The sequence below is a fragment of the Schistocerca piceifrons genome, chromosome 3, assembly GCF_021461385.2.
Source record: "Schistocerca piceifrons isolate TAMUIC-IGC-003096 chromosome 3, iqSchPice1.1, whole genome shotgun sequence".
NCBI lineage: Eukaryota > Metazoa > Arthropoda > Insecta > Orthoptera > Acrididae > Schistocerca > Schistocerca piceifrons.
Genome location: NC_060140.1, coordinates 291,867,401 through 291,894,417, shown reverse-complemented (window position 1 = coordinate 291,894,417; position 27,017 = coordinate 291,867,401). Strand labels below are relative to the sequence as shown.

Genomic DNA, 27,017 nt, shown 5'->3' with positions numbered 1-27,017 from the left:
ATATGCAAAATTCAAGCAGTTCGGTTGTTCACATTTCGTATCTTTTCATTTGAACACTCCTTTTTAATTTGTCAAGAATTCTACATGCAGTTACACAGGTCGAAAACCACAACATTGATGGTTAATTTATGATATGAATGGATGGTGACTGTATTTTCAGACACGTCCAAAAGAACAGACACCACACATTCAAATAACTAATTTACCTGATTTCCACAATCTTCAGTGCGGAGGCACACTTATGTTTGATCTCCAGTGGGAATCTAAAATATATCAGCCTGGAGGACATCGACGGAGACTGCGGATAGGTGGCGCTAGGTGGGAGTGTGGCTCAGCTGGGGATTGTGCTGAGATAGTCCGTGCATTTGCAATAAACATTGTCTGGGTGGCACATTGGTTAATGCAACTACCTATCATGCAGGAGATCCCAGATTCAAGTCCTGGTCCGGCACACATTTTCACTCATCGTCGCTGATTCTGCATAAGGTCCTGAAGCAGCTACTACCATTAGTTCCTCCCCTTTCCTTTTCTTTCTCCCCCTGCCACGATCAATTTACGTAATATGTATCACAGCTGTATATTATGCGTGGTCTGTTCTTTTGGATATATCTGAAAGAACAAGACAGCATTCATATAACTGATTCACCTTGATGGGCAACAAATCCACAACCTTCAGTGTGGATGCACTTTTACATTTGACCTCCAGCGGGAATCTAAAATTAGTGAGCACATAGAACATTAGCAGTGATTGCAGACGGGGGGCATTAGATGGAACTGTGAGTCAGCTGGGCAATGTGCTGAGATAGTTTGTGCATTTGTGATAAACAATGTGTTCGGGTGGTGGAACAGTTATCGCAACTGCCTGGTGGAACAGTTATCGCAACTGCCTCATAAGCAGGAGATGCTAGGTTTGAGCCCTGGTCTGGCACACATTTTCACTTGTTGCTGCTGAGTTGTGTAAAGTCCTAATGCAGCTGATATCATTAGTTCCTTCCTTTTCTTCTCCCTCCACCTTCAGTTTACATAAAACTAATTTATGATTTTTCAGTATAATCTCTGTCCAGTTTCACAGTTTTGGTCCATCTTTTAATAAGTGCATGTATCCAAGTGGGGTAAAATGCATGGTCCTGCTTCTGAAGCCATTTACACATATGACATCTTCATGCCCTCCTCATCTTCAGTGTGTGTGCCACATTGAGCTTCTCTGAGCAGCTTGAGCAGATGGACAATGGATGGTGCCGGGTCAGTGCTGTATGAGGGAGGAGGCAAGACTTCATTGAATGTTGTATGGAGTCAATGTAGTCACTAACCTGCTGCTTCGCATTTAGCCAGCCAATGGTGCTTGCCCTTCAGCTTTGTTACAGTGATGAACCCATCGTCTAACAATGCTGATAACCTCTGTTGCATCACCATTCATATTTTCCAGTCTTTTATGAATTCAAATGGCCGTTTCACATTTTGCATTCAAGAATTCATCTCAGAACGTCATGCATACAAACTTTAAAGTTGGCCATTTTGCAAGTGACTGCAGTGCTGGCATCAGCTGACACAGGAAGTTACTCCTGCAGAAGATTAGAGAAGAAGCTTTGCAGAATAGTACTAAATTCCAGTGTTGCACTTAACAACTTTATTTAAGCAGGAAAAAATAGGATACATTATTTTTTGAGTGACTCTTGCATGTGAATTAAGCAATTTGTGTAAACCACACAAAACCTAAATATGGATGGCTACACAAGGAACCACCGTCCTCCAACATGAGAGTCCAGTGTCTTACAACTGATTAAGAGATGAAACCTAATCAATTGTTGAATTTACTTATCTTTCCATTTCTGTGCATGAACATCTAAACTATCTTCATACAAAACTCTACAGCTTTAATAGCCTTGTCATTGCATGAAAACAGGTCTTCAACTGTGCAAGCAAACTCCATCCTTGGAGTACATGAGCAAATATTTAAATACTTGTGTTTCTCCACATTCACACTGATCATCTTCAGAGCAGCTCCACTTAATGATGTTTACTTTATATTTTGGGAGTCCTGTCCTTAGTCTACTCAGTGCCCTCTATCAACTATACTGCAGGTGTTGCCCTAGTGTGATTTCCTCTTTGGGGTGCAGTTTGTATTGAGCAGTGTCCAACCACAAAGGTATGCCAAGGGTCTCAGGTCAGCCTTCTGGAGACAGGAGGAGGCACTGTCTGTTGGGTAAAACTCTTCCTTGACTTAAGGTACATGAATGATCTGATGGACATTGTGAGCAGTAACTGTGGCTGTTTGTTGATGATGCTATAGTATATGGTAAGGTGTCACTGTTGAGTGACTGTTGGAGGGACAAGATGACCTAGACAAAATTGCTAGTTGTGATAAATGTCAGCTAGCTCTGACTGTAGGAAAATGTAAGTTACTGCAGATGAGTAAAAAACAACAATCTCAAATAATGTTCAAATATAGCATTAGTAGTGTATTACTTGAGATAGTCAAGTCGATTAAATATATTGGCGTAACAATGCAAAGCACTATGAAGTGGAATGAGCATATAAGGATTGTAATGGGGAAGGCGAATGGCTGACTTCAGCTTATTGGAATAGTCTCAGGAAAGTGTGGTTCACCTATAAATGAGACTGCATATAGACCACTAGCGCGACCAGTCATGAGTACTGCTTAAGTGTTTGGGGTCCCTAATAGCTCAACTGAAGGAAGACAACACAGTTCAGAAGTCGGCTCCTAGGTTTGTTGGTGGTAGATTTGATCAATATGCAAGTATTACAGAGATGCTTCAGAACTCAAATGGAAATCCCTGGAGGGAAGGTGCTATTGAGAAAATTTGAAGCTGACTGCAGAATGATCCTACATTCACCAACATACATTTCATCTAAGACCACGAAGATATGATAAATTAGGGCTCATACAGAGGCATCTAGACACTCATTTTTCCCTCGCTCTATTTCCGAGTGGAACAGGAAGAGAAACGACAATCAGTGGTACAACATACCCACTACTGTGCAGCTTGCAGACTATGTATGTAGATGTCGAGTAGAAGATGAGCTGGAACTGTCTTGTGGTTATACTTGAAGTATTATGCGTCAATTTGTTGATTTTTCTTCTTTATTTCGCTGGCTACTTTGCAGCTGATATGTGGTGGTGTTACAGCTGCAAGTGGGTAAATTTTGTGGGCAGGTATAGGCCTCAGACATCTGGTGACAATCCTTACAGTTTTGTTCAAAGCGAGTGTCTATTTGTTTGGAATGTCAAGACACGTCCCATCCTGGTGCTGCATATTCTCCAGCTGCAAAACAGAGGTCCATTGCTGATGATCTAAGAGCTTCAGGCTGCTCTCCCCATCTTGATCCTGTTAGTTTACGTATAATATTGGTTCCTGCACATATTTTTCCCTTAAGCTCAGTGCCGCATTTTTTAAAGGGCAGCATACGGTCTAGCCTGACTCCCATGTATTTTGGGTTGGTGCAATGGTTTAATGTAATCCATCCCCATTATATTTCCAGCTGTCTTGTGACATTCTAATGCAGGTGAAATGCACATACCTGAGGTTTTCCAGGATTAGATTACAGTTGATTTTCCTCACAGTAGTTCTGAAGGTTTCAAAAGTCTGCGTCAGTTTTCTTTCAACCTCTTAAAATGTTCTTCCTTGAACTGTGGTGGTGGTGTCACCTGCATACACGAATCTTTTTATTTCCGACTGGTATGCTGGTCATTTGTGTACCATAAATATTGTACAGTATAGGGTAAAGAATGCTCCCTTGTGATATTCCATTCTTTTGGTATCTCAATCTACTATTTTTTCTTGGAGGGTTACATAGACTCTTTGATTTGCAGCATATCTCTTAACATGTAAGTCAGTCAGATGTCCTGAGTTACTTCACACACTTTCGTGAGGGGTCGTTGGTTGTTTACTGTATTGTACACAGTGAAGAGGTCAACAAAGACAGCAGCAGTCATTAATTCTTTTTCAAAACTGTCTTCAATGTGTTGAGGCAGAATTAGTATTTAACTACAACATGATTTTCCTTGTCTGAAACCAGCTTGTTCAAGGATAAGCTTTGTGTCGATTTTGGTTGGTATTCTTGAGAGAATCGTTGTTTCAAATAGCTTATTTTTCAAATAGATTATTTAGGTGGAAGGTTATGGAAACAGGATGGAATTTTTTTGGTTCAGTTGGCTCTTTGCCAGGCTTTAGTAAAGCTATTATTTTTTCCTCCACAGTCTGGGAGTCTGAAATGTTTCCAAACACCTGTTCATCATCCTCATAAAACAATCATTGGTTTTTGGACCAAACTGTTTTATTTGTTCAGTTCATATGTTATCAGAGCATGCTGCTTTATTTTCTTTCAGTTCTCACAATGCTTGTCAGGTCTTCAGGTGAAAAATGGGTTTTTCTAGAGATTCACTCTCTCCTTCTATGCTTTACTTGAGATTCAATCTAGTCGCCCCCTTTGTTGTCTTTTCATTCCGTAGCAGTTGATGAGCCATCTGGTTTGGACTGATGTTTGTGCTCTATGGTGATCCTGTAGGATCAATGCTATGATTTTTTTATCAGTTTCCACACTCTTAAGTCATTCTGTTTCATGTCCGGATCAGGCAGTAATTTAGCCCATCTTTTCCTTCTTTTCTCAGCTATGTTTTGGAGTAGTTGTTCGCCTGCTTCAACCGTATCTGCTGAGAAAGGGTCTGCATTGTACTTGCTACGACAGCCATTCACGACGTCTTGAGAGCCTGAGTCAAGATCAGATATAAATTAAGATCCTACATCCATGTGGAATATGCCTCCTTGATATTTTCTTTACAAGTCTGACAAATTCTTTGTAGTTTTTTTGGTCTGCCTCTATGTTTTCAACTATGAGATCCAATTCTTCTCTGAATACCTTCCATTTCACTTTCTTGAAGTTAAAATGACATTTGAAGGGTACATTTTCTTACTTGGACAAATCCATAAACTGTCCAAGATATGGGTCAATGTTTCATACTTGGGACAGGTTTTCCTACTCTTCCTGTAACATGGCGCACAATGTTCTCACTAATGAAAATATTGTCATGATTAATCTCTCTCTGCTATCTGCCACTATTAACTGATGAACCATTGAAGTGGGAAATGCTAAATGAAAGACTCTTGGTATGACCTTCCGAAAATCACAAAGAATTCAATTATTCATTGGTACTTTTGGTTTCCAGTCACCTTGGAAAGCATATACACATAACATTAGTACAAGATGTACACACATTAGTATGGCTGACATTATGTCAATACAAAAAGAATTGAGACTGCTTGTATTTTTAAGGAATTGTTTGTTGTGACTTATTATTTTGTAACTGTTTTTGTCTTAATCTGTGTGACCAACTTCATCAAAACCTTTCAACTCTGTACCAGTGTTCAGATGCTTTCACACTTCTAAATTACTGTCTTCCTTTTTCCTAATTACCGTAGACAGACAGTTTCCAATCAAGTTATTCCCGTCATTTTTCATTGCATGGTACTGAGTTGGCAGCAAGCATAGTTCTTGGATCTTCTCTCTTTCACATAGAAAAAGAAAAGTTTTTTTAAAAAAATTCTCTCGGCATTGCAGTATCAAACAAACGGAAGGACCACCTAAAAACCTCCCTAGTCTCAGACAGAATAATTTCCTTGCAAATCTGAAAAAAAAAAAAAAAAAAAAAAAAAAAAAAAAAAAAAAAAAAAAAAAAAAAAAAAAAAAATTCTGATAGAAAAAGGATTCCATAGTGGGTGGAGTATATGTGAAACAATAAGTTGAAGTTACATAAAATGAGGGAAAGGCAACTACTCACTTGTGATAATGTATGGTGCACAGAAACACACAACAGAAAACAATTCAACTAGCTTTCAAGCTCTTGCTCCTTTATTCTAGTAAAAGACCACACAATCACACACATGAAACCACACAGACCCAAACATAACTCCCACGGTAGCTGAACTTACATTTTGAAACTCTGTAGTAGCTGTATTATCAGAGATACCTATAGAAAAAGATACCTACATAGAGATACTTGTGTACATTGTGTCTTGTGTATTGTATGTGTGTTTCACAACATTTTGTGTTATACAGTGTGTCCCAGGAGGAAAAGTCAATATTCAGGGCCATGACAGGAATGATCTGTTGTGGGTGAACTTAGGATATAATATCATAGCAAGAACACAACACTTTTAGGAATAGAGATCTTCTTCCTCTAATATCTAAAAGATGACTTATAGCAACAACAAAAATCCGTAGAGTAAAATAATGGAAAAGAAACTCTTAGGAGCAAAGAAATACACACAACACAAAACCAAGCACCACCATAGGAAAGGAGAGGCGTAGAGAGGAAACACACTGTTATGATTTATTTACTTTAACACTTCCCCCTAAATCAAACTGTGGTGCACTGAACAACTTTTAAATAAAAAACAAGAACTCAAAACACATTAGTTATGAAGTCATATCTTGGTACACATTGCTTTAAATTTGTTTGATTTTAAAGGCTTTGTAGACATGTCACCAAGTTGATTTTCAGACCATATTCTACACTGATATCCCCGTTTTGATTGAGTTCCCGCACAAAATAGCACTGTACTTTGATGTGCTTAGAGCATTTGTGGAACACTGTGTTTTTCAATAATTTAATGGTACTTGCATTGTCAATTAACAAATGGGCATTTCTTAACAGCAGTATGTTGAGCCAAACTAATTCTCAATCGAACGCAAATTCTCAATAAGAAGCTTTGTCGTCTGCTCAGATTTAGGAACATGATACCCGGCCAACCTGTAAAACTGATATTCGGGTCCTAACATTTTGAAAATACGATGGTGGAGCAATGAAAGGGCAAAGTTGCATTTGAATTAATTTTGTTCAGTTCACGCACAAATAATGGAAAATGTTCGCAAGTAGCGACACGTGTTTTGTTATAGACGTGGCATCATCTTTTGATGTTTCAAAGAAACAATCGAACAACGTATATAGTCACTGCAATGAAGAAAGTTCATATACTGACATAAGGGTATCTCAAATTTCTTTTGAATCTTCTTTGTTACATGAATAGCAGGTTTCTCATCAAGCACTGTTCCAATGATACAAGCTGCCCAAGCATTGTCCCGTTGCCAGTGCTGATACACATCGGATGGTTCATCTTCTTCCACTAATGATGGACACTGATGTGCACCATCTATAATCGAATAAAGAGAATGTTTCTTTAAACAAAGTTGAATCTGTCATATCCATGTTCCCCATTGATCTTCACTTGACAATTTGTGAATGTTTGTACGACTACTATCATCACTCAACTGGAGCGCTGTGTCTGCCATTCCAAAAGTTTTGCAGTCTCATAAATATCCTAGCAAATGAAAAAATAGTCTGATGAACAAATACTATAATTCTCAGAACCTGAAGTGTTCAAATCTGGGCCATAGCCTGTTGTGGGTGAAGTTACGATATAATTTTACTGCAAGAACATAACACTTTTAGGAATAGTGATCTTCTTCCTTTAATATCTAAAAGATGGCTTATAGCAACCCAAAGTTTGGTACAGATTTATTGATGATAGCTTCATGATCTGGTCTCACGGTGAAGAACAACTCCAGAATTTCCTCTCCAACCTCAACTCCTTTGGTTCCATCAGATTCACCTGGTCCTACTCCAAATCCCATGCCACTTTCCTCGACGTTGACTTCAATCTGTCCAATGGCCAGCTTCACACATCTGTCCACATCAAACCCACCAACAAGCAACAGTACCTCCATTATGACAGCTGCCACCCATTCCATATCAAACGGTCCCTTCCCTACAGCTTAGGCCTTCGTGGCAAACAAATCATCTCCAGTCCTGAATCCCTGAACCATTAGACCAACAACCCGAAAACAGCTTTTGTATCCTGCAACTACCCTCCCGACCTGGTACAGAAGCAAATAACCAGAGCCACTTCCTCATCCCCTCAAACCCAGAACCTCCCACAGAAGAACCCCAAAAGTGCCCCACTTGTGACAGGATACTTTCCGGGACTGGATCAGACTCTGAATGTGGCTCTCCAGCAGGGATACGACTTCCTCAAATCCTGCCCTGAAATGAGATCCTCCCCACTCCAAAAACAGTGTCTTTCCACCATCTATCTAGCCTTCGTAGCCTCTTGGTTCATCCCTATGAAATCCCCAAACTACTTTCCCTACCCTCTGGCTCCTACCCTTGTAACCGCCCCCGGTGTAAAACCTGTCCCATGCATCCTCCCACCACCACCTACTCCAGTCCTGTAACCTGGAAGGTGTACATGGTCAAAGGCAGAGCCACGTGTGAATGCACCCACGTGATTTACCAACTGACCTGCCTACACTGTGAAGCCTTCTATGAGGGAATGACCAGCAACAAACTGTCCATTCGCATGAACGGACACAGGCAGACAGTGTTTGTTGGTAATGAGGATCACCCTGTGGCTAAACATGCCTTGGTGCACAGCCAGCACATCTTGGTACACTGTTACACCGTCCGGGTTATCTGGATACTTCCCACTGACACCAACCTATCAGAACTCCGGAGATGGGAACTTGCCCTTTAATATATCCTCTCTTCCTGTTACCCACCAGGCCTCAACCTCCGCTAATTTCAAGTTGCCGCCCCTCATACATCACTTGTCACTCAGCGACATCTTTGCTTCTGTACTTCCACCTCGACTGACATCTCTGCCCAAACTCTTTGCCTTTACGTATGTCTGCTTGTGTTTGTGTATGTGCGGATGGATATGTGTGTGCGTGTGAATGTATACCTGTCCCTTTTCCCCCCTAAGGTAAGCTTGAAATTTGTGTGTGTGTGTGTGTGTGTGTGTGTGTGTGTGTGTGTGTGTGTGTGTGTGTGTGTGTGATTTTTATTGTGTCTATCTACTAGTGCTTTCTCGTTTGGTAAGTCACGGCATCTTTGTTTTTTTAATATATTTTTCCCATGTGGAATGTTAACAAAGATGATGTAACTTACCAAACGAAAGCGTTGGTATGTTGATAGAGACACAAACAAACACACACACAAAATTCAAGCTTTCGCAACCCACGGTTGCTTCATCAGGAAAGAGGGAAGGAGAGGGAAAGATGAAAGGATGTGGGTTTTAAGGGAGAGGGTAAGGAGTCATTCCAATCCTGGGAGCGGAAAGACTTACCTTAGGGGGGAAAAAGGACGGGTATACACTCGCGCACACACACACATATCCATCCGCACATACACAGACACAAGCAGACATTTCTAAAGGCAAAGAGTTTGGGCAGAGATGTCAGTCGAGGCGGAAGTACAGAGGCAAAGACGTTGTTGAATGACAGGTGAGGTATGAGTGGCGGCAACTTGAAATTAGCGGAGGTTGAGGCCTGGTGGGTAACGGGAAGAGAGGATATATTGAAGGGCAAGTTCCCATCTCCGGAGTTCTGATAGGTTGTAATATCTGACATATTTAAAAATGTTAGTATTATTTATGCAATCTAATGCTAATTATTAAATTTATTTCTGTTCATTTATAAAATAATGTTATATCTTGGTGATAATTCTTCTTTTGTCAAGAAAGTATGTAAACTCTTTTGATTTGTAAACCCTTTGGAATATTATGAGTACTGCAGAATGTAAGTAGTGGTGGGCATTCCTCTGATGGAGATAGACGTAGTTTTATAATTGGCATTAACATTTATAATCAACATTAACAATGTATTTTCAGGGTGTTTTAGAAGTGGAAATTGTAAAGACAGTGTGACATTGAACAACGTGACAAAGAATGAAATTCAAGAGTAAAACAGGCAAATCTTCACATATCATTCAGATCAACAGGAACCTGAAAAATCAAAATTTCAGCCTCAAGAGTGTACCACTACACGTGAGAACTGCAGCCAACAAGAGAAAATGAAGATAAGTAAAAAGTTTTTCTTTTTGTATATCTGAGGCTTCTCGAAGCTTTCGAAACTTTATGGCGATGTGTGGGAGGGTAAGAATACAAGTGTGAGTGTCAGCTGGGACCTGTTGACTGATGATGACGATGATGATCTGCATTATGTGGGTGCTCGACATCACGGTCATCAGCGCCCTGACGTAAAATCAACAGGAAATCTCATGGGTGGGGATGAAGGCAGAGCAGAGCAGTTTATAACATACTAAAGTCTGCCACCCTTCCCCACCAGTTTAGGAATGTGAGTGTTGACTGATAATGAAGTTTTGTCTGTTGCAGAAGAAGAAAGGACAATCATTTGTGTATTTGCAGTTTATATAAAATTCCAGTTACTTTAAGAAAGAAGACCGAGAGCTGTCCAACAAAGTCGTATCAACAGTGATGAGATACTATCAACAACCATGGACCAGATGAACTGAAAGATGACTTTACAACTATGATGAAGGACATCAATAAGAAAAATTAGATAAGCACAAACTATTTTTGCTGCTAGAAAAATGAATGGAGAGTAACAAGTGTAGTGGTGAAGAAGTGAAAGCTGTAGGACCCAACTCAGACATATTTGAAACAAGTGAAAGTGTAGGCAGCAAAGAAACAGTTAAAACTGATGTTATGAAATTGATTTTGGCAAAATTGAGTGCAGTTAATGATCAACTAACAGAAATTAAAACAAATAACAATAGCAAATTTCATGCAGTTAATGAGCAGTTAACTGAACAATTTACTTCACTACAAGGACAATTAAATGACCTAAAAACTAATGGACAGGGTATAACACCGAATAGACCCAACTTAGTAATCAGGCTTCGGAACTAAAAAATGAGTTGTCTGAGGGATTAAAAAGTGTGAATGAAAAAGATAATGTATTAGAAAATAAATTAACTGTTTTGGAAAATGAGTTCGTTGCACAATTTGGACAACAAATGAAGAATGTTGATGACGTCAGAGTTGAACAGAAAGCTGTTGCAAAAAGATGGAACAGAGCTTTAGTAGTTTAGATCAAAAAATTTTGAATGCTGAAAACAGTATGCTAACTAATGTAAATGTTTTAGATCAAAAAATTTCAGCAGTTCAGGAAAACTGTATTCACAACAATCTGTATTCAAATAATGATGTTGAGTGGTCCAACATTCCAATCAAAAGTTTTCCATCAGACAATTTACATCCAGTGGATTTTCTACACCACTGTAGAGATAGTTTTGTGTCAGGCATTAGTGATGACCAAAAGATTAAGTTTGTTAAAAGACATCTTGAAGGCAAAGTTCTGTCTTGGGTAAATATAAATTTAAGTCAGTGGGAGATATATCACAGTTTTGAAAAAAGTTTTTTAAATAAATTTTGGTTGGAAGCTGAACAAGGGAGAATTAAAAGTGAATTTCTGAAAGGTCCAAATTATAAGAATAGGGATGGTACACTGAAAGAGTTTTGTAAGAATCAGCTCAAGAAATTAGAACGCCTTGACAGGCCATTTGACGAAATGACATTGATTGATGCACTAAAAAGGAGATGATCAGAGACGTTGCAGTGGGATTTAGTAAACAAAGCTGATGATTGCCTTGAACAATTTTTATGATATGTTGACAGGCTGGATAGGGCAGTAGAAAGGAGCATGAACCATAATAATCGAAATGATAGAGATCACATTGGTAATAACTACAGAAACAGAGATAATGGTAATTTCTATCAGGGTCAACATGGTAAAAGAGACAGAAATTTTGAACATCAGCAGAATAGGAACATGGTCAGTTTAATAGCAGAAATAATCATAGAGGCAACTATTCGGGAAACAGCAGTCTGCCTAAATGAAGGTCCACAGTTTTGGGGTGAGAAAACACAAGTAGTTCAGGACCCCCAATTTACACTTACAATTAGACAATAACAATGGTGTTAATAATGTGGCACAGGTATCTGAAATTGGACAGAAGGAAAATCAGATTTCTCATTTATGTTTTGATCAAAAGTTTTGGAATACTATGTTTAATTATAGTAATGCAGATACTAATTACAAACCAGAATGTGAGAGTAATGAGAGTTTTGATGTAGTGTGTACTAATGATTTTTTCTCTTGGTCAGAAAACAGTATCATTGGGATATGTAAAACAGGTGATGATTGTATTGGATCTAAATTAGGTGGTATTTTTGATGTAGATGTGAATGAGAGCTGTGAAATGACTGAGGTTGGTAAGTGTGAGACTGGTAGCTTATTGCAAATGAATCTAAGTGAGGAGTGTGACTTTGATGGTGATGAGACTTGTGTTGTTAATGATGTTATTGATGAAGTAATTTTGGAAGAGTATGGTGATGGTGGTGATTATCATGTATTTGTAGAGTTTAAGAATAATGAAGTTTCAGAGTTATTTGTGAATACAGGTAAGGTAAGTGGAGTATGTGATGATGTCAATGACACTCATGGAATACCAGTCGAGTCAAAGCAGTTTTTCATTAATGTCATGGGGAGTAACGATCAAAAAAGTAGAGGTGAGTTATCTGTAAACCTAGAGAATAAAAGTGAAAACTTTTTGAAATTTGTTTCAGACTAGATTGAGGATAACACAGATAAATGTGCATTCTGGAATCAGTTAGCTGTGGTTAGTCAAAATTTGTATCAAAATTGGTGGAATGAAGTGAAAGGAGATCTAAATAGAAAACATAATTTTGACAGTAATATATTTTGTGCCCCTTCTGTAATAAGTGATGCTTGTTGTGCTATGGAATCAGTTTGTTCAGTCTTTACCTGACAACATGAGTAACCAAAGTAATTCTATGATACCAGTAAAGTTGATAATACCCTGCAAGAACAATATGGATGTAGCATTTGATGAAATTGAAAGTGATCTTTTACAAGAGATGTCTAATAACAGAGATGATGATTCGGACTTTGGATGTCCTTACATTAAGATTAAGATTGATCAGTGGGATGGGAACTGTTTGTTTGATACAGATAGCAATCTATGATATTGTAAGCTTTTCCATAATAGTTTATCAAATATCTTGCCAAGAACATTCAAAAGACAAATCAGTCAGTAGGATTTGGGTATTGTTGGATTCTTATCTTGCCCTTTACTTGTTATTACAATTTCAGTGTTCTTCCATGGTGCAGGCACTCTTCCTTACAAGAGACACTCATTGTACAGTCTGTACAAGTAACTATTTATTACTTCGGCAAGGATCCCATCTGGTCCTGGAGATTATTTCTTTTTCATTCTTAAAATTATTTGCCTAATTTCTTCTTGCATGATGGGGTCCACAGGTTTATTGATTCTATAGTTTTCCCATAACGTTTTTCATAACTTACACTGATCATCTGCCTCACCTCCTCCTCCATCATCAGGAAGTAGTGTTTCCACTAGCAGGTGACTATTCACAACTTTCTGTTACCGTACCATCATTCCTTTTGAGTGTGGCTGTTGGCATCTGGAGCGGAGTCAATGTTCTGACTCATTCTAAAGATATTCCACTGGGATTAGTTTGGGACTCTGGGCAGTCCAATCAATTTCAGGAATGTTTTTGTCCATAAACCGATGCCTCATAAATCCTGCTTTATGACAGGGTGTACAGTCATGTTCATTCAATCAATCATTTCCTCTGAACTGCTCCTCTATTGCATACAGTACACAATGCGGTAAAATGTATTCATATCCTTCCACATTGAACATTTTCTGAAGCACAATAAGGGGACCAGCCTCTAACTGTGAAAAACAGCCCCACAATATAATACCACTTCCTCTATATTGTACTGTTGACACTGCACACGGTGGCATGTAATGTTCTCTAGGCACTCACCAAACCCAAATGCTTCCATTTGATTGTCACATGGTATAGCACAGTTCATCACTCCAAAATTACTCATTTCCAGTCATCCATTGTCCAGTGGCATTGATGTTTACAAAAATGTCAAGTGTCATGTAGCACTGACTACAGAAATGTGTTATTTGTGAGAAATTGCTTTACCATTGTACTTGATTCTTCTTAATGCCATATGAACAGTCATTGTGCTAATTTAACTGCTTTAGCAGTTTGGAACTCATAAATAATTCCCTCTGCTGATTTTTGTAGTGACTTTCTACAATAATTGACAGGTCCTGTCCATCAGTACATGAGGTGTGCCTGGTTTTGGTTTGGCTATGATTCTTCCTTCGCATTTCCACTACAAAGTTATATCAACAACAGTCACGGATGAAATGTCTCGATGGGTTTGTTACTCAGATAATATCCAATGACTAGTTCACATTTTAAGGGGCTCTGGAAAGGCTCAAAATCATGAAAAGTTCAATTTTTACTTTTTTGCGTTTTCTGAATCTGCAGACTATTACCTTTTAATAGATATATAATTTATTCAATTCCGAAGACTACAACTATTTTTAAATTGTTTTTGAAATGTGTCCTACATGGGCGTGACCCACTGTGGCGCTGTTAAACTGCTGTCAAATGGTGTTATTATTAACGTCCGTGTTCATCAGGTACATTTTAGTGATGTGAGATAAAGTATGTGTTGTGGCTAACCTGTGATGATTCAATATATATCGCTGGTGTGATTGTCGATTGTTTCATGTTTATTTACTCTGTCGTTATCTCGAAAATATTCGTAATTAATTCTGTTTCTTTAGTCTCTGTTTTGTTGAAGTATAATAATGAATAAAAGTAAAGTTATTAGAAATCCTCTGAAGGCTTTTAAGAAAAGGAGAAATGTTGGAAAGCCAAAGGTATGTGTTATTACTGTAAACAATAAAGACGATAACCAAGTGAGTGAACCTAACCTCTCAAGTACACCTGCCCATAGCAGTCAAAGTGGGAAAGAAAATACTTCACAGAAGAAGCTTGGTTCAATGAGTGAAAACTATGAATGTTTTATGGGTGAATAGGATGTGAATGAAATATTTGATATGTCGGTTCTCAAAGGAATTTTTTCAAACTGTGTAAGATGTATTCATTGTAGTGAAGTTGGTCTGGAACTCTCCATAATAAAGCACGTAGGACTTGCTAGTGAAATACAACTGAAATGTGATAAGTGTTCATACATGACCACCTTTTGGAACAGTGTTGCAGTAACTGCAACTGAAGAAAATGGTAGCAAAATCTACGAACACAACAACGAGCGATGCTTGCTTTAGACAAGGGACGCCTTCGGGCTGCAGACAGGGCTGTAAAGAGTCTAGAAACACAAGCAAGAGTAAACAGGAGGAGGAACAAGAGGAAGTTGGAGGAGGAGTTTGCAGAGGATGAAGATAATCCATCCTATGGACCTGGAATGCACTAAAAAGTTAATCCAATCTTTGTCGCTCGATTCCCAAAACTTTTATTTTCTCATACTAATTACATGTTTTCTAAGGATCTTCCAAACATATTTGTTTCAAACTTTCAGTAAATGTTACACAGTACCTTCTGCATAATTTAACACAGCCTATTTCCAAAAAACTGTATATTTTTGAACATATAAATAAAAATTGCAAAAAAATGTTGTGAATTTTTATTACAATTGAAAAAAATCATCTTTAATAACTGAACTAAAATTTTGTAAAATCCATGTGTTAAGTTGTAGCCCATATTCCAATAAATAATCTGTAAAAAGTTCAACTTCCTACCTCAAATACTTTGTGAGGAAAGATGTAATTTATAAGTGTTATTTTAACATTGCAAGTATAGGGCGTTCCGGAGCCCCTTAAGTCACTGAGCTCTCCTGAGCGACCCATTCTGCTGTTACTGTTTCTCTATTCACAACATAGTACTCCCCACCTCATTTCATACTTCTGGGTCTACCTTTGATGACATCTAGAAGCCCATTCCACATAACGTAAGGGTGTCCAGATGCTTTTCATCAGATAGAGTATGTAATAGTAGACTTTCAAAATGACTATTGGTTCCTTTCCTCTTTTGTATTTGACAGTGATTCAGATTCCAAATACAGCCCAAATATTGGTACAGACATGCAGTCATATATCCTTGGGTTAGATAGCTATCAAGTTAACTCACAGACCCATGCCATATGATCATCCAGAGCTCAACCTTGTCTCTTTATGTTTCTTGATTTAGAATATTCTCTGCGCAGATTTATCACATTTTGTAACAACCTCCACTGTGTTCTCGAAATTGCTTCTGGTAAGCCATTCACTATGTGACCTCTGTTGTTACTGACCACATACAACTGCCTGTTTGTTCCCCTGGTTTCCATGTCACTACTTGTACATGTGATCAAGAGCTTTGAATCTCCCTACATCTGAGTAGGATAGAAAAGCTTTGGTCCACGAGAAAGCAGGATTGCTGCCACTTCAAACACAACAATTTATATTCATATACCCAGTTTAGTGTAGGTATCCGGGGCAATGAAGTCTTCAAGAAAACAAGCACAAGTATTCATATGAATTATGTAAGCAGCAAATACTTTAACTGCATTGGTTGTCCAGTGTAGTGGAAGATGGTGCAAAATTCAACATCTGTTAATCCACCTGCTTATCCTGTTTGACAAGTTACTAACAAATTTTCAGCTGTTATTATTATTTCCATGCGCACACTACAGTACAAAAATCATATTTCACACACGCTAAGCCCCTTTTAGTTGGTCTAAGAATGTTTTCTACCACTGCTTGGTGGCTCTGAGCACTATGGGACTTAGCCACTGCTTGGTGAACCACTTGTTGCTCGCTAGCATTGTTCAGTACTTGTCTAATAATCCAGCAACCCCCTATTCATCTACATCACAGAGTTGTTTAATTTTCACTGAGTGCACTTATCCTGCACACTTTCTCAAGTTAGGATGCCTCCTCCATTCCCCAGCCTCCCTTCCTCCTCTCACTCATTTCCCAACCTCTAGGCCCCGTTTCATTCTATTGTAATGCTGATTGTTTTTAAGGAACATATGTGTATAAAAAGGGGGGGGGACAACGTAAGCATCATCTCCAAAAAAATTATCAATTACCTGACTGAGCTTCTGACCAGACTGACAGGGTCTGAGCTGATCCACCACCATCCTCATTTTGTCCTGTAACAGAAAAAAATGAAGCTGCTATAATATAATAATACTTGCTGTAACATCAAGTGATCAGTTAAAAAAAAAAGACACAAATATTGCCAAGTCTGTGCGAATGTTTGTATGCTAAAGTTGGAATAAGAATGTATGTTGGAAATCTAAAAATGAATGTCTAATACTTTTATTGTGGGACTATGCACCACAGACAGTGAACTGTGGGTAACTAGTGGTATGTTATTTTTTTGGATAGATGTCAATTTAACATGTATAGTCATAAGCTTCATCATCATGGATTATAGGAGAGAGATGTCATTTCTCACTCTATGTTCGGAGCTACACAGCATACTTAACACATTTCATTTGCACATAGCAAGGTAAGAGATGCAATAATGCATAAAATAATTACAGTGTGTTATTATCGACAGCAAACTGTTTTCTTCCAATTATTCAAATGTCATCTGATTGACATATAATCCTCCAATGGCCACTGAAGTCCCTAAGTTCATTTCAGTTGAACTAGTTCTTTACTTGCAATTGGCCACATACTGAATCATTCCACATCATCGTCAGGCTCACAATTATGATAAAAAAAAACAACAACAAACTAATTAACTGACAACAGAACAGGCTTCATCATTAAAAAACTATTTCTTCCCCCCCCCCCCCCCCCCAATAGGATTCTTATAAAAAATTAGTTTTATGTATTCCACGAAGTTTCGGGTTTGCAGATGGATAATGTCAACTTCCCATCATGATATTTCAGCTGACAACCATTCAGCCATCTTCAGGTGAATGCTTTGCACTGGAGATTGCTAGATCACATCACTATCTTTATATAAAAAACAGACCTGGAGACGCATGCACAAAGGCAGCCGCTGCATGAGTGACCTATGTGGACATGCACATCCTCTCCGAATATTGGCCCATCTATGGCACACAGACATGTGCATAGTGGTGATAGTACATGCACATTCTCTGTCAGAATGTGCACTCATGGAGCCAACATTCAGATGTCAAAATTTCAATATTAACAAAATTAACTATTACGTGATGTGTCGTTGGTCATAAAATGTTTTGTTTCTGAAGAAATTAAAGCAATCACTGGGTCTCACACCTTAGCCAGGTGAAAGCCACCATCACGATTAATAAGATCTTGCAATAAATGTATTTCCACAAATTCCTTAATAACAGAATCCCAGAAGGATCTTGTTGAGGTCAAGATTTCCTTGGACCGTCCTGTGGAGATACAATGCTCACCTATGGCTGACTTACTGGGTCATGAAAGATGCACTGAACATCACTGACACACATGCCTTCCACAGCCAAGTAAGTCAGCCATAGCTGAGCAGTGTATCTCCACAGGACAGGTTCATGGCTTATTTTTCCACAGAAATCTTGGTCTCAATTAAATTCTTCTGGGATTCAATTATTTAGGAATTGGTGGAAACACGTTTAGCACAAGACCTTATTAATAGTGATAGTGGCTTTATACTGGCTAAGCCATGAGACCTGGTGATTTCTTTAATTTCTTAGTAACAAAACATTTTATGATCAATGACATGTTTAGCGATAGTTGATTTTATTAATTTTGGCATCTGAATTTCAACTCCACGAGTGTGCATTCTACAAGAGAGTGTCACCATTACGCATGTGTCTATGTGCCACAGATGGGGTAATATATGAAGATGGCACGAAACTTGACAGAGGCTGCTCATGTAGTGGCTGCCTTGATACATGCATCTCTGCACCAATTTTTGGTACAAAGTTAGCAAAGAGATCTAGCAATCTCCAGTGCAAAACACTCACCTGAAGATGGCTGAATAGTTGTCAGCTGAAATATTGTGGTAAGAAGTCGATGTTACCAAGCTTCAAAATCTGAAACTTCGTCGAATACTCTTTACGCAGGAAAATTTCACGAATCACAAAGTTTTATTTATCACAATGAAAAAATCAAGATGCAGCCATAAAACTTGGTGATGGTAGTGGTTCATCCCTGCATACTCATATTTCAAAGCAACAATATTCCCACTGAAGAGTGACTTGGCCAAGACCCGGATTGTAAAAGTCTGCATTTTGGCTGTCCAGGAAATGTTTCACCTTGAAAATCATATTATCATTCTGGAAATGTCTGCCACACAGTGGATTCTTATTTCTTTGTCCAAGGAAAGAAGATGAAGTCACTGGGTGCTGCATCAGCAGAACATGGATTGGCGTAGAGGGGAGATGAAGCAACATTTTATAGCCCAAAGAATCAGCATATGTGACTGTACCCTGAGCAGAATGAGCTAGGGCTCTGTCTCAGAGCAAAAGCAGCCCCATGGACAGCTTGGCTTGCCATGATGCTTCATCTTAACAGCCACCCATAACCTCATCAAGTGATTCAGACAGTATGCATCTGTAGTGGTTTGCCTCTTATAAGCCTAATCTGCCAATACCTCACCATGGCAGTCCCAGAAACACTCAGCATCATCTTGCCCAATAACAGTAGGGTCTTTGTCTTTCTTGGTGGGGTCAAATCCATGATTCCACTGCTTACTTTGTTCCTTTGTCTTGGTGTCACAGTGAAACACCCAGCACTCATCCGTGGTGCTTAGGCACCTTGATTGAGACTGATACATCTTCAACATTCTTGCTCCTGACTCAGTTCAGTGTGCTTTTTGAATGGGTAAGAGTAGTTGCAGAACCTAAGAGGTGGCAAACTTTGTCAGGTGCAAAATGTGTGCAACATGTTTAAAATTGATCTAGGACTGATTGTCATTTTTTATGATATTGTCTCAACAGTGATACACTGGTCTTTGAGTACCAGAACCTCCACTTCTTTTGTAATTCACAGTTCTTCACAGAGAGATGGTATGCCCCTTCGTTCATCATCATTCAGATTTGTCTGACCATACTGGAAGTGCTGCTTTTTTTTTTTGGCTCCTCTAAACCTGTGCAATGATACTGTGGTGCAGGGATTTCAATATGTACCAGAACTGTAAAAATAATAACAATCTGGAAAAGGTGGATTGCTATGCACGATACAGAGGAGGTGTTGAGTCACATGCAGGCACAGTGACAAAGACTGCTAAACATTTACGCTTTTTGGAGAAAAGTACTACTTCTAAATAGAAAAATACACATACATTCACACAAGCACAACTCACACACACATGGTCACTGTGTCTGCCCACTGGACCTCAATTGCAGTGAATTTGTCTGGTGTGGTTTTGGGGGTAAGGAGGAAGCATGGGCTGGGGAAGGGGAGGCATAGCAGGGTGGGGGTGGATGCTGTGCTGCCTGTGGGAGAGTGCAGGGATGTGGTGGGGACAGGATAGGACTACTAGATGCAGAGCTGGGAGGCTGTTCTGGAGGAGGAGGGGGGGGGGGGGGAGGGGAGACAAGCAGCACTGTAGTGGGAGCAGGGAGGTGGATACTTACATGAGGGACAGAGACTAGGAAAAGTTGGGGCCAAGGGGACTGTGGGAACAAAGGCTATGTTGTAGGGAGAGTTTCCACCTGCATAATTCAAAAAAGCTGGTGTTGGCAGGAAGAATCCAGATGGTGTTGGCTGTCAAGCTGTCATCAAAGTGAAGCACTTTGTGCTGTGCAGCATGTTCAGCAACTGGGTGGACCTATCCCCTTCCTTGCTTCCAATCCACCACATGTCTTCTATCCAAGTAACACACCTACTTGTCTTCCCCTTCTCTACTTTTCACCCCCCCCTGCTCTCCCCAAGCACAGACTCCCAACACTGCACTTAGCAGCCCTATTCTGTCCCCATCATGTCCCTCTATGCTTCCACAGGCAGCACACCATTTTCCCGAGGGAAACATTCCACATGGGAAAAATATATCTAAAAACAAAGATGATGTGACTTACCAAACTAAAGTGCTGGCACGTCGATAGACACACAAATATACACACAAAATATTAGCTTTCACAACCAATGGTTGCTTCGTCAGGAAAGAGGGAAGGAGAGGGAAAGACGAAAGGATGTGGGTTTTAAAGGAGAGGGTAAGGAGTCATTCCAATCCCGGGAGCGGAAAGACTTACCTTAGGGGGGGAAAAGGACGGGTATACACTCGCGCGCGCGCACACACACACACACACACACACACACACACACACATATCCATCCACACATATACAGACACAAGCAGACATATTAAAAGGCAAAGAGTTTCACTTAATGGGGTCATTGTGGGGGTGTTGTGAGGTTGACATGGTATTAGAAGGTGGAAAGTGTAACATGAGGCTGAAATGAAAATGAAAATAAAAATATATGGGGAGAGATAAAGGTGAACTAGAAAGTAACTGGAGATCTGTTGTGAAAAAAAGGCGAAAAAGTGTTGGTTAAAGCTGGGCTATGTTGATCCTGTGGTGAACTTGGGTTGGTAGACAACGATGTGCACAAAGGATAGGTGGTTGTGTTGCCGCCAAAACACGTTAAAGGATGGAGAAATTCGGGAAAATTTCGAAAAAACTGCGTGTAAATGTATTAAAAGGAGTGGTTTTGTGGTGGCAGATTATGAAAATGAGGCTAACAATTGTCTGGCGCAGAAATAATGACGTTAAAACCTGTGGGAAGCGGCTAAAAATTATCAGTGATGTGGGAAAAACGGAAATGGATATAAAGTGAAAGTTATCAGAACTAGCCGAAATGGTTGTTAAATAGATGAAAGGAACTGTTCGTGAACCAGAAACGGTGGATTTTATGGCAGCGGTAGTGTTGAAAGCGTTTTTTTTTTTTTTTTTTATGGTTTGGAAGTGGGTGACATATTATTGAGTATATATAGGCGGGATGAAATTGTATAGTAGACTACGGTAAAAAGGAGAAGGTGAATACAAAGTGAAACTACTGGCAAAAACAGAAAGAGAAAATAAGACGACAGAAAAGATTTCGAAATGCAACAGTGACAATAACAAACGTAATTGTTGGGTTCAGATTAATGATATGAATATAATAGAGGGAAACATTCCACGTGGGAAAAATATATCTAAAAACAAAGATGATGTGACTTACCAAACGAAAGCGCTGGCACGTCGATAGACACACAAACACAAATATACACACAAAATTCTAGCTTTCGCAACCAACAGTTGCTTCATCAGGAAAGAGAGAAGGAGAGGGAAAGATGAAAGGATGTGGGTTTTAAAGGAGAGGGTAAGGAGTCATTCCAATCCCGGGAGCGGAAAGACTTACCTTAGGGGGAAAAAAGGACGGGTATACACTCATGCACGCACGCACGCAGACACACACACACACACACACACACACACACACACACACACACACACACACACATCCATCCACACATATACAGACACAAGCAGACACATTAAAAGGCAAAGAGTTTCGTCTTTCCCTCTCCTTCCCTCTTTCCTGATGAAGCACCTGTTGGTTGTGAAAGCTTGAATTTTGTGTGTGTGTGTGTGTGTGTGTGTGTGTGTGTGTGTGTGTGTGTGTGTGTTTGTGTTTGTTTGTGTGTCTATCAACAAGCCAACATCCTTTCGTCTTTCCCTCTCCTTCCCTCTTCCCTGACGAAGCAACCGTTCGTTGCGAAAGCTAGAATTTTGTGTGTATATTTGTGTTTGTTTGTGTGTCTATCGACGTGCCAGCGCTTTCGTTTGGTAAGTCACATCATCTTTGTTTTTAGATATATTTTTCCCACGTGGAATGTTTCCCTCTATTATATATAAAAACAAAGATGCTGTGACTTACCAAACGGGAAAGCGCTGGCAGATAGACACAATAAAAACACGCACAAACACACACACAAATTTCAAGCTTTTGCAACCCAAGGTTGCTTCATCAGGAAAGAGGGAAGGAGAGTGAAAGAGGGAAGGATGTGGGTTTTAAGGGAGAGGGTAAGGAGTCATTCCAGTCCCAGGATTGGAAGGACTCCTTAGGTTTGAGGAAATATAAGACATGTTATTTGATCTTAAGTGAGCCAAAGTGCAGCGTATTTCACTCTGGGGAATTCAAATTTGTATTTTTTGTAATGGAAGCCATCAAATCCATATTCAGAACAGTGGACATTAAAATGTTCTGTGGTGTCTCTCTAGCTCCCTGTTGGCTGGTTTGACATCCTACCTCCCTTGGAAAGAAAAAAGCCTAACAATTAATACAGGGTGGGATTATTTGCGAGTGGGAGAATAAGAACTCTTCAGGAAATTTGCACTCTTCATTGCCTATTAGCTAAAAACTTTCTCTTTTGTGCGACATAAAATTAAGTATAGGAAACCTAAATCCAGTAAAGACAAAAGACAAGCAAGACAGTCTGGTACACATTTCTTCAATCCTTAGGTCCCAGCATTTATTCCCTGTAATCTTACTAAAGCTTTACACGGCATGCTTTTCTTTCTGTGAAAGAATCTATTACCTCACCAAAGTTCATCCAATGTTATGCTACATGAAAAATTAAAATCTCCTTGTCTAATACTGGAAAAGCTGTTAATATGTATAGCACCCAAGACTGGTGTGGTTTCTCAATTTGATTACACCTACTTTGTCACTGTCTGCTAGATAAAATGAAATAGACCTTTCTAATATTGCAGCAATTGTAACACATGCCGAATAAGCGAGACTGTTTTGGCACAAATGTCCATTTTTATGTACGTCTTTTACATAAATAACATGACAGAATATAATTCAAGAAGTACCAATATCAAATGTCTATAGGCCTACTACAAGAAAAAAGTTTTATGTTAGGAAATAGTTTTGCATTTGATTCTTATTCTCCAGTTTCTCAAGCATGACATCGAAAAGTAGTGGTACAAAATTTTTGTATAAGTTCGGAATCTCCATATTCTTCCATATAATTTGTGTGATGTGCCCATTTTCTTTTCCTTCCTCATTCTAACAATCAATCTTGTCATCACTAATACTGTAACCATTCCTGCCATTGTCAAAACTCATTCTCCGGTTAACTTCACTAACACTATCACAATCACCAGTTCAGTTATCCTATGTTTATTCTCCGATTAGGCATTATTAGATGTTCCTACAACGCATTTTCCACACTATTACGAAAATAGAACTTTAGCAGCTGCTAACTGGGGATGGTACAACTGGCCCTTAGTGGTGTAGCAACCTGGCAAAAATTTTGTCAAAAATTTCATATTCTTGGATACACCAACAAGATAATATGTGCTCTTCCTTACCTGTTACTCCTGTTAGTAATTTATTTTCATTGTCGTAATGTGAATCTATGGATGTCACTAATAATTATAGCAATGTTGAACATTCGCACACCCACTTAACCACAAACTGCGATTGGCATTCACCCATTCGGGTTTATTTGGCTCAGCTCGTATAGCCCTATCCCATTTTGTCTGCAGGAAATTTTTTTATTTTAGCATGCGCCGGGGATTCCCCAAGCAGAGACAGCATGAACACTATGCACACATTCAAAAATCAACTTATGATTCATTCAGACATCAATGTGTAGTGTGTTCAAAAACCAACAGGGATGAGTTTCAAAATCAAATTAATAATCGATAGACCAATGTTCGCGAGATGCTAGGTGCTCTGGTTAAAATGGCTCTAAGCACTATGGGACTTAACATCTGAGGTCATTAGTCACCTAGACTTAGAACTAATTACATCTAACTAACCTAAGGACATAACACATATCCATGCCCAAGGCAGGATTCAAACCTGCGACCGTAGCAACAGCGTGGTTCCCGCTGAAGCGCCTAAAACTGCTCGGCCAGTGGCTGGCTAGTCGCTCTGTGAAACAAGGTTTTTCTCTCCAAGAATATGAATTTGGCACCCCTGAAATCGCTTCCTGGGTCGGATACCCTGGTTTGACATCCCCCCCCCCCAGATCCGGGCCTGCTTCAACCAATTTCCACAGATGCTCACAACAGAAGCATATGACAAGCACCAACCATGATGTTTTCCGAGATGATTTTTTGCTGGTGGCAGATGATAACAATTTGCTCTTTGTCAAAGTTGCTTATGTCAGGGGATTTCCTCATTTGCAGCCTCTATCATTGCTAACATGATTCACAATTTGTCTCTGCTCTGTTTATATGCTTTCTTTACCATTCAGTCTAGTGGTGGGCATGGTCATAATATTTGTGTCATCAGTGTATTTAAACACAACAGAAGAAAGAATGCATTGCTGCTAATCTTATACAAGTCATGACTATGGTGAAGTAACTAATGTATAATTTAGAAAGATGTACTTCTAATCGAGTCCTCTAGTGGGAAATAAATGGCTGCTAGTCATTCCTACAGATATCTGCTGAAATTTTCTAAGACTCTTCCATTACTCTTTTCCAGCCACTCATGTGGCATTAAGGAATTTTTTCAAAAGTTTCAATGGAAGTGATAAGAGAATTTATTCTTTGAGACAATTCTCTAGTATTGAGCACTTTGTGACACAATGTTAAATACACGAGAGAACAAATACCAGCCCTCTGGGGCTTCCAAGTCCTTACAATCAACTATCTCAGATAATTGATTCCTACTAGTGTGAGAGTCAGGAGATTAATCATCGCACAGATTATTTACTCTACATAAAAGGTATACCACTAAGAAGACTGAACTGGCTCTATTCTAGTGAATAAAATCGTTACTGTTCGCTGGCAACAGAATAAAAGACTTGGGGTTCATTGGCTTATATAAGGAATAAGACAACAAGGAAACTTCATTGCAAAAAGGAATGACATTGTGTTATCTGAAGCACCATACTGCCACAAATTTACCAGAACAATGTAAGAGAGTGCAACAATTGATATTTAGTCAACTGTGCTGTAGCATAACTATTGCTGACCCCAAAACCCTCAATAATAACTGTATTCACCGTGAAGAATATCTTGTCTTAGAACAAAGATATAACAACAGTAATAAATAAAATTATAAACAGCCGACCAGTTGCAATGGATAAAGAAATCTTTACCCAGGTTTCAACAAATTTAAATTTGTCTTCTTCAGAAGGTGGCCTAAGGACAATGAACATCATAGCTTACATTAAAAGGTATGAAACTTGTCACGGTTATCCTACACAGACAAGTCAAAGGGCGTAGACTAGATCTGTGGGAAGAGTTACAAATTTTTAAAAATCTAGAGCTCAAAGACGGTAATATACTGAACGACCAGTTGAATCTTGCTTGTAGACAATTTTTCGAAGGCTTTAAACCTGTACTGTTTATGGTATAACATTAATGCTGGTAACCTCAGTGGTCTATTTTCTCAGGAAGCTATGATGCACTTTCAAATCTTTAAGCTCACTACCCTTTATGTAATGTGGTTTTCTCACGATGTATGGCTGCCACTACATCGGCCCTTATGTGATTTTCTCTGGCTCTAAAACGTTGGCTCCCTGAGAATGTGTATTAACTGGATTGTGGACCAGGGTTCGTAATTTTGTCTTAAGAGCCATTATTGTTAATTTTAAAGTTCTGACATATATACGGTGTGTGCGCTTCACTAATATTGTAATGTAATTTTTTATATTCTGGCTGTATATGCCACTGTACGTAACTCTCAGCGTAAGCGCCACCTGCCTTTTTGATGTATAACTACATTAATGCTACCAAGGCTCCCATACTGTTATAAGGGGAGTGTTAAACGCTTTCCTTCTCTTTAACGTTACTTTATCTAAAGACGCTATTAATACTGATAATTTACACGTTGCTTTTGTACGCCAATCGGCACATGGTTCGCGCCATGAGTGCCACCTGCCCTGGCCGCAGTGTAACTACGCTGGCCGATTACACTCAGTCGCTTGTGAGCTCTGCAACATCCATGTACTAATTTACATATACATGACAAACCCTATTTTTAGGGCTATATTTTAATTTGGACAAATGGATCTATGCAGAAATTTGTAAAAACGGCGATGATACATCAGTCCATACTAATGTAAAATTGTAAGTACCAGGCGTCCTTCTCATATTTTTGTAATACAAGAGCTCTCTAATATGTGTTAAAATCTATTCTTGACTTAAGTTTCATACCTTTTAATGTAAGCTATGATGTTCATTGTCCTTAGGCCACCGTCTGAAGAAGACAAATTTAAATTTGTTGAAACCTAGGTAAAGATTTCTTTATCCATTGCAACTGGTCGGCTGTTTATAATTTTATTACGTGGAACCGTTGCTGTTGTGCAGCTATGTTTAAAAAAAGACAGTAATAAATGATGGAACAAATG

General features: G+C 39.1%; 1 protein-coding gene across 4 annotated transcripts in view; it reads right to left on the bottom strand.

Moving 5' to 3' along the window:
• LOC124788108 overlaps positions 1-27,017 on the bottom strand; it is a 120,540-nt gene that overhangs the window by 40,516 nt on the left and 53,007 nt on the right. For all 4 annotated transcript variants that reach the window (XM_047255229.1, XM_047255231.1, XM_047255228.1 and 1 more), the window contains exon 4: positions 16,822-16,884. In XM_047255229.1, coding sequence (XP_047111185.1) covers positions 16,822-16,884 — 63 coding nt within the window. The remainder of the gene's footprint in view (positions 1-16,821; positions 16,885-27,017) is intronic.